Below are 8,924 nucleotides of genomic sequence, written 5' to 3'. Positions count from 1 at the left end.
AGAGAGAGAGAGAGAGAGAGAGAGAGAGAGAGAGAGAGAGAGAGAGAGAGAGAGAACTCAAAAACCTACACGTTTCGGATCACAAACTTTACCAAGTTAATTTCGTAAAACATTCCAAGTCATACAATGTTTGTTTGTCAAACAATACGTGTAAACATTTTGAAAGATGTATTATAATGAAGGATAATTTCAATCGCGTGTCGCTTTGTTTTGCGAGCACAAAACTTCACTATTTATTCGAGTCGAAACGTTTTGGTTTTAAATGATACCTGCCGAGGATCAAGCAATCATTTCTGACTCGCAATAGCCGAGTGATATCGTCAATTTCCAAAACGAATTTGTTGAGGCAATTTTGGGGTTTCTATGCGGCATGTGCCTCGATACAAAATGAACGCAATGCCCTTGGAAATCCCAAACAAGTCCAACGCATTTAGCACCAGATTTGGACGGAAGTTTAAGGAAAAGAACAAAAGAAATGTCTGTCGGACTCACCGAATTCTTGCCGGTCAGCAGCTCGGAATTGGTTCTGCGGTATCTCGGACGATCTCCGCGCAAAGGTGTGTCGTCCAAATGCCGGTCCTGCTGCTCGTGGCTCAAGCCTAGCCGCAACATGTCCATCTTGCAACGAGAGATTGTCACGAGATGTGAACGAATCTACACTAACCGAATCTACTTTCATACAGTCACTGCGTTACAGCGCTAATTAATACCCGGCTGAACTCTAGGAGAGATTATATGAGGAATACCGGAGACGTAAAAACAAACGTTAGATAGTTCCTTGCGATTGCATGAGCACGTATATCAAATTTATAAATATTTTCTTCTTATCAGGACGTTACAAAGTACGCTGTAAATACAAAAATGAGCTTTCCATGCTAATGACCAAATCGCGAATAACGAAAAAAATGTTATTGATATGACACGGAGACTCTGTACTAAGCCTTCTTTTTCGTTTAGATACTCACGCAACGTTAATTATTTGATTTTAAGCGAATTTTATTTGGTATGTACTGTAACCGCGCGCGTTATATTCTATTTCCTTTTATCAGGGACATACCTTTTGCACGGAATCTGACAGTGTTTCACATTTAATATTAATCACATCGATATCGCCTGTTTACTGAGACACCTCGGTCCAAACTAACATTAACTGTTTGTCGGCTGAAACACATACATCAGTTAGAACCGCTCTGAGTGCACGAAGATAACAACAACATTGTAAAGACTCACGGTATCGTTCTTTCGAATTATTATTCGAAGGCCCGTAAGTTTTCGAACTATTGTTAAAACCTGTAAGCTACCGTTCCGTGTAACGTAATATAATCGAGCAGAAATATTGTCGGTCAGAAATACCGCCCTCCCTATGTGTATATATAGATATTTTCTAAAGTTCTCATTTTCTCCGAAAATTTATTATTTTATATAATATATTAGTAGCAATTTAATATACGAATAGTCAATAAATTGCGAAAAAAAAAAAAAACAAAAATGCCGTACGCTGAATTTAGTGCGGCACTTAGCTTTGTTACGTTAAATTAAACTATTAATTATTATTTTGCTATTAACGGAGGCGTTTACAAACAGTGCGTATGAGCTCATTACAGTGCTCATTCCTCCGTTATCGTGGACATAGTTAGACGAGAAATTTGGGGGGGGAGAGAGAAAGAGAGGCAGGAAGTAGTATCTCATGTTACAACTTTACTACATTCACGACGCCGTTTTGGCTACTTCCGGGTTTCGTTTTATTACATATTTTATATTTAAAATGCACCAATGGCTATTCTCTCAGGCTTTTAGATTTCCAATTGCGAGAAACGCGTTAACTTATAAGAGCCAATACGGGTTGGTTATCACGAGTAAATTATTATTTATTGTCTCATCACAAGAAAGCTCTTTAATATTATTTTTAATACATCAAACGTTTGAATCAGTTTGAATTTTTTTATAACTCTTTGTAACATCAACATATTACTTCCCTTTTCTTTATCGAATTAAAATGTTGCGAAAAATACTCCCTGTTGAGACAGTAGTAGTTATTGTCACTATTAATAATAATAATATTATTGCGCACCGATAACCGCGAGTCTGATTTGCCGTTTCTTTTTATGTTTGAGTAAAATTTACTTTCAAGAATAGTCATTTTTAGCTCCAAATGTGAAATACGAGAATAAAAATCCACAGTATACGCGATATAAAAGAAAAAAAAAAAAAAGAAAAAAACGTTCTAATAAAACGCTCGCTTTTTATCATAAACAATTTTATATTTCACATTAAAATAAAATTCAAAAATGCTCACATACACATAGTCGTACATTTAATAATAGTGGAGATTTGGTAAAATGAGATACACATATGTATATACCTCGTTTGATTTGTCGCAAATCTCGATCTTACCAATACGTATACTCATACCTTATCACACGTTCGTAAATTATTTATACTTCTATATGTACGGAACTTATGCTTGTGCGACTGCAGTCGCGCAGCAAGTTTTACAGAAGAAAAAATTACTCTAATTCCATGCGTCGTTTTCCGCGAAAGCTCTCTTGTTAGTCACTTCGACATTGGTTGTGTTTTGTTCCCTACGTTTCTTGCGTCGCTTTCCTGTACAAGATGAAAATTGTATATATGTAAAAATCGTATAATATGATTTTTGTATGTACATTAAAAAAGTGTGAAAAAAGCGTATCTTGGTGGATACCTGTGGCGACTTCCCATCCCTCATCGGAGGCCTCTGTGGATGTCGAGAGGAAGGAGTGTGTTGTCATTGATGATAAGCTTGGTAATGATGATATTTTTGACAGGGTTGACATTGCGCCATTGCCGGACTGGCTGGCCACTGCACTGTCCGATACACTCCTAAAAACGAGAATTTCGTTTAGATATCAGCAATCCATCGCGCGTTAAAAAACAACGTTTATGATTTCATTTGCGAGCTTTTTTTCAAACTTGAGGTGTTTTTGTCCCAGAGATAACTGATATGATAAAACAGCTCAAGTTTTAAACAAAAAAAAAAATGTCGAAACTGATTCGATCCGATTCGTTTTGGTCTATCCTACGTCATTGACGTAGCATTTGCGCTCGTTCTTGATTAGATATATTTTAGAAACATATAGAGAAAGAATGAGAGAGAGTGGGAGGGAGAGGGGAGGAAGGAGAGAAAGGAAAAATAGAACGACAATTTCGACGTCATCGTACATCATCTCGAGGGATCTACTTGTTGCACGCACGTATGTTGAAGCTACTTGCGAAAATATTGCTGCCGCGTGCGCTGGCTCGTAATTTAAGCATATGCAACATTACATGTGCACGCATGTATGGACATAACTCGTTAGATATAGTTGACTGAAGCTGAGAACGACGAAGAAAAACTCGTGAATGAGATTATAAGCGCGCTCTTTAGGGCGCGATGGATTGCTGACTACTCTGTCGCTCTTCATCCCTTACATTCAAATTTTCGTTCTATATTAATGTGAACCAAAAGAAATGAATAAAAATATGAAAATAGGGGAAGGCAGTACAATATGACAGCAACTTGTACTTGTGTCATGAATCAAATTTCGATGGAAGATAGAGTCACACACGCGACGATACAATAATGAATTGCCAAACAATGACTAACATACAAACAGGAGAAAGTAAAGAGTGATACGCAAAGTAAGGTGAGAGAAGGTGGTAAGCGACTGGGAGAAGAAGAAGACGAGCAAGAAGACAACATAGTGGCTGAGCGTCGCGTGCATTAATTCAGAACGAGATCCCAGAAAGGCTCCTATGCAAATTTCTCGTGTACAGGAAATTCTAGAAGACCGCCTAGAGTCTGATCGTTTTTCTCTCTTCTCCTTCTTTTATCTTAAGATCATATAATGCGGATCTATAATGCGCGTTATTAATCCTTGCGTTATTAATCCTTTAATATATCTTACACAAACATGTGATAGCTCGCAGCGCAAAATAAATCGCGTACAAAACTGCTCAAATATTTTCGGCAGCAAAGTGCGTGTAATTTTCACAATTGTAACATGTGATACACCATTAAAATGTAACATAATTAACAATAAAAGAAAAAAAGATGACTACTCGTAAAATGAAACAAGCGATCGATATGTGAATAAGATTAGACCGTGATTGCGTGCTTCTTCGGGAGAAAAAAGTTCTTAATATATGTAAGTAATGTATGACCATTTCATTATTTTATTAGTATTTGAACGTGATTGCTGAGCTTCTAATTAAATTAATAAACTTAGATTGAGTTAAATTTAACTAATACTGTAAAGTACGAAAGATTAAAGTTGAATTAAGCTGCTTTGCATAAAGTATTACACATTCAAATATGTGTGTGTGTGTGTGTGTGTGTGTGTGTGTGTGTGTGTGTGTGTGTGTGTGTCAGTTATATATATATATATATATATAACTTACCCAAATGGTAACTTCCGTTTACGATCCTCAGAACAAGCGCCATTGGCATTTAAACTAGCTTGGTAATCCAGATATGTTTGTATTGTACAAACAGACTCTTTGGACAGAGAACTTATTACCGCGCCGACGTTTTCTCGTTTGAATAGAGCAATATAAGCGGATGTATTCGTTAACCACACAATATGCCCACCTCCTATACAGCATAAGTAGAAAAGCGATTATATATTTATAAATATATACACACACATCGACACAGATCACATACGCGCGCGCGCTCACATGTCGCTTATGGCACGTATTCTGCTTTAATTCGAACCTTATTTCTATAGCAATAACGTCAAATAATGTAACTATAAAACAGCAAGATTGCCACCTTACGTTTCAATAGGAGAGACGTATTCGGGAAAGAATGCGGCATACTTAACTGTATATAATACAATATACTTACCATATGGATTAAAAAGTTGATTTATGTCCATATTCTTCCAATCCTTAGGGAATGTTATGTGAAATATATGATCTCTACTGGGATTTGCTAAAAAGAAAACAGAAACATATAGATAAAGGCATATACATAATATGTTTAAACTGTTAGGACAAAACATTCAATTGTAACCATTTAAACTTTTACTTACGATCTTTTCCTGCTAAATTCACATATGGAATATCCTTTAGCCTCGCTATAGGAAGCCTATAAAAAAAGGAAAAAAGAAAAGAATTGAATTATGGATTGTCGATGAAAAGGATATAATTATAATTCTCATAAATAAAAATGATACAATGATTGAATTTTTTGGCACATAATACTCACTTGTTTAAAAAGGGATTTAATAAAGAAGAATCTGGCAATACTACTGCTTGCTCCGACTCTTTTATTGTTCCTGAAACAAGCAATCCAGCATATTGTATAATTTTTATTTACAATAAACTTACATTCTTATTAATATACAGATATGTGAGTATAAAATTAAGTAATAATATGTATCAACAAAGAAGTTCGTCCTTTTTCGGATGTTGGTGTCTGATATATTGTTACTAACCGAGATAATTGGACAACGCAATGAAGCATAATCCTGTAATATATGCGTCGTACCCTGCATCATGCAATTTCTTCACTGAGATTGAGTAACTGCGTCCTTCTACAGATTCTACATCAGGAATAGAAAAAGGTGGCTCTTTCATAATATCTAACAACGTGTCCAGATGCGATGACGACACATGCTCTTTAAAGGGCTGTGATTGGCAGATCACTTTTGTATCCAATAACCTTAAAAAAGAAAAAAGCAAGATAAACTTGGTTTCTAAGTCTTAATCTTTGTAACTGGTGTATTTGCTTTAAAATGTAATATTACATGTAATGATCAAAACGATTTTGTTTGCATGTTCTCGTGACATGATAATTTTTTTTAAATTTAGATTCGCTATATTGGCTCCGCCATTCTTTTTTAATTTTAATTTCAAAATTCGAATAATACACCACAAAAAAGCCCTATACACCAAGTTTTATAAAAATCGAACTAATAGTTTCCGAAACAAAAGGCCTGATCTCTATAAGGACCAGCCCATTCTCAAAGAGTTAAGTATTATGGAAAATGATTTTCAAAGTTAAAAAGTTCTGTTTATACCCGATTCTACCAACTTTGGTTAACTCAACCTGCTAGTTATTCTAACAGTACTGACCATTTATCAATTCTAAATAACGAGAAACGCGATTGATCTATTCCGTTGGAATAACCAGCCAGTTAAATTAATCAATGTTAGTAGAAACGGGCATTAGTAAAGTATAAAAAGAAAAAAATGACCTTACCTAGGAAATAGGTTATGAACCAGATTCTTAAATTCCGAATAGTCCGTTGGTAAAGGTGTAACAAATTGATGTATGATATGACATAGATCTAGCAGCATGTTATGACCGACTATTGTCTTTCCCTAAAATAAAGATAGAATATCTAAAATAATTTGTATCCCTCCCTCTCTCTCTTTCTTTTATTCTTTTCTGTCAAATATCTTTACTTATTCGCTAATTGTTCCAATCTCTTAATAAGCTACCTGAGAGTTAAATCATGTCTGTCTTCGTTTTTTCTTTAAATTGGACAGACAGACATATGATTCAACTACTAGGTAGCTTACCAAGAAATTGGAATAATTGGTCCTTGTAACACATTAGTGATTGCTGATTGGATTTTGATTGATTATATAAAAATATAGAGCACTGTCTAATTGGTGGTTACTAATCTGAATCAGTACCTACATTGCTCTGATTGGTAGAAAAGTAGTCACTAATCACCAATCGCAATGCAATCGGTAGTTTGATACGAGCTTTAAATAATATTGTTATATAAATACTAATATGTGTATGTATAGATGAAGTTTCTCTGAGTTTGTTTAAAAAAAAATATTCTTACAGACCATTAAAATTCAAAATTAAGGAAAACAATGTGTCAGAAAAGTTTGCAAGCAAGTTGATTCATTTTAAAGGATTAGTTATCAATATTAACCATGATTCTACTGGAAAATTTGTATTGTTGGAAAAATAAGTTATAAATAATACACTATATATTATATAAGTATTGATACATTCTCCTGAACTTTATACACATATTTTTTTCTATAACTAAATATATTTATAGTATAGCTATAGTATGGCAATACTTACAGAGTCTATAATTTTCTTCAAAAGCTTGCTGACTCCTACAGCCTGGTCAAATTCCAATTTCTCCTTCACACGTCTTTGGTCTTCTCTCTCTTGCTCTTGTTCTTTAGTACCCACTTTTTGCACCAAAAGGCAATTCCAAGTATTTTCAAATTTACTTTCTACTCTCACTTTGTCAGGCCATCTCTTCTTTGCTTCTTGATATACCAGTTTTTTTATAAAATTATTACACCTTTCTATCGTGATCTCCTCTTTGTCCGAAGTAAGGAAATTCTCTATTTTAGAACTGAAATTAATATATTATGTATACTTTCTTTACCTCTTATATGAGCAACATCTCTGGCACTAAAGATTTTAATTTTAACACAGTATTTTCTCCACAAATTTATTTAAACTAACTGATTTTTTAGCAATATCAAATAAAAAAAAATAAAGATCAAAGAGAAGATAAAGTTACCATATTTCCTCAATTTGAGGTCTGTCAGCATCTGATATTGAAATTGTAGCATCAAGATATTCTTCTTTTTGTTTTTGCTTCTCTTTCATACGTTTGAGAAGATTTTCTTCTTCATTTATATTAAGGTATGGTATGCCATATTTAAAGAGTTTATTGAAATCAAAATCTTGATTTGCCAGAAAAACCATTGAAGATGCTTGGCACATAAACCTGCAATCTGGTACCTGGCGATTCACTTGCTTAGGAAATACATAAAAGGTGTAAGAACGCTGAGAATATCTGAAGCAGAAAAATCATGATGTCTTCTTTATTCAACTTGTCCCTATTTACAGCAGTTTCAAAAGTATTTGCTCAGCTTAAAAATTAAATTTCGCATGCACAAACAAACACAAGGAAATATAAACCATGTGTGCACACACGCACACACATATGTGTATATAAATTTTATATAACTATCTTACCTTTTTGTCTCTGAATTATATGTAAATAAAGATAAGCCAAACTGTACAAGGAGAAAATTCATGGATCCTGCTTTGAGCTTGGCATAATACTGAGCTGGTGTATCAAAGGGAGTAGTATCCAGACCCGAATTAAGGCCTGTGAATTCAGCATCGATAGAGACAAAAGCAGCATGTTGTAAGTTATCGTCCAATTCGGACAACGCGTCCCAGAAATCTATGATAGTTGCATCAAATTAACAAAATAATCGAAAAAGAGAAAACAGAATTTTGTGAACAATTATCCAGTAAATTGGTATTATTTGGTATACTTACTGTGAATAGTAACTTCCATTGTTGCACGTCTTTGTTTACATGCACATCAGTGTACACATATGATTTAATCACAATTCCAAGTTCAGATCACAGATTCGTGCTTCTATGTATTAACAAGAATACTTATATGCATTTTTTGATTGAGAAATTCAAGCATATATAACAATATGCTGTATGCTAAATGTAATAAGAAAACATGTTTTGTTATAATACAGAAGTATTCGAAAGCGTAGTGCTTCACTTGTTCATTTATTCACGATTGGTTTAGGCGGTTGTAATGTTCCACGTCCTACTAGGACTGCGTTCCGAAATTCACTGCCAGTACTGAAAATCTAGTTCATGTCACATATACTATAGAGTTTCAGTATTGGCAGTGAATTTCGGAACGCAGCCTAGGTTGCGTTCGCTTTGGGCGCTTATGCGCTGTAAGCGTCAGGATGCCATTACATGAAGCGCGGAAACGCGGAAGACAAAATCTTACTAGATTTCCGCGTTCCGCAAATTTAATCATTTCTTCCCGTACGTTGAAAAAGCGGAAAAGCGGAAGGCCCAAAACTTTTCTCTATTGTCTTTTTATCCGAGGTACCAAGGTATGAATTCCAAAAAAATATTAGGTCCGAACGTG

The 8,924-nt window shown here is 34.6% G+C and overlaps 2 protein-coding genes across 3 annotated transcripts in view; both read right to left on the bottom strand.

Moving 5' to 3' along the window:
* Positions 1–2,141, bottom strand: part of LOC116842645 (protein cortex-like) — a 39,471-nt gene extending 37,330 nt beyond the window's left edge. The window contains exons 1-2 of one of the 2 annotated variants that reach the window (XM_032812146.1): positions 1,058–2,141; positions 493–618 (exon numbers count right to left, since the gene is read on the bottom strand). In XM_032812146.1, the coding sequence (XP_032668037.1) occupies positions 493–618 (126 nt within the window). In that variant the 5' untranslated portion in view covers positions 1,058–2,141. Of the gene's footprint in view, positions 1–492; positions 947–1,057 lie in introns of those variants that run through there. The other variant, XM_032812147.1, reaches the window with a different exon arrangement.
* A 99-nt stretch (positions 2,142–2,240) lies between these two features.
* On the bottom strand, positions 2,241–8,608 carry LOC116842644 (poly(A)-specific ribonuclease PARN-like). Its single transcript, XM_032812145.1, has 12 exons — positions 8,300–8,608; positions 7,988–8,201; positions 7,527–7,805; positions 7,073–7,355; positions 6,224–6,345; positions 5,457–5,683; positions 5,228–5,297; positions 5,052–5,107; positions 4,865–4,951; positions 4,417–4,609; positions 2,702–2,859; positions 2,241–2,604 (listed from the first exon to the last, which is right to left on the bottom strand). Exons 1-12 carry the CDS (start codon positions 8,316–8,318, stop codon positions 2,513–2,515), a joined length of 1,800 nt encoding a protein of 599 aa, XP_032668036.1. The 5' UTR covers positions 8,319–8,608; the 3' UTR covers positions 2,241–2,512.
* Positions 8,609–8,924: the final 316 nt, after the last annotated feature.

This window comes from Odontomachus brunneus, unplaced genomic scaffold, assembly GCF_010583005.1.
Source record: "Odontomachus brunneus isolate Ranch 3 - 2012 unplaced genomic scaffold, Obru_v1 Obru_scaffold_026, whole genome shotgun sequence".
Classification (NCBI taxonomy): Eukaryota; Metazoa; Arthropoda; class Insecta; order Hymenoptera; family Formicidae; genus Odontomachus; species Odontomachus brunneus.
The sequence above is the reverse complement of the archived record's forward strand: the minus strand, read 5'-3'. Positions and strand labels throughout refer to the sequence as shown.

Bases quoted from the DNA above. Each gene is read 5' to 3' on its own strand.
- LOC116842644 (XM_032812145.1), bottom strand. The intron at 5,298-5,456 runs GTTAGTAACAAT...TGCTTGTTTCAG, and splicing joins TGCGTTGTCCAATTATCTCG to GAACAATAAAAGAGTCGGAG. The intron at 4,952-5,051 runs GTAAGTAAAAGT...TTTTCTTTTTAG, and splicing joins GAATTTAGCAGGAAAAGATC to CAAATCCCAGTAGAGATCAT.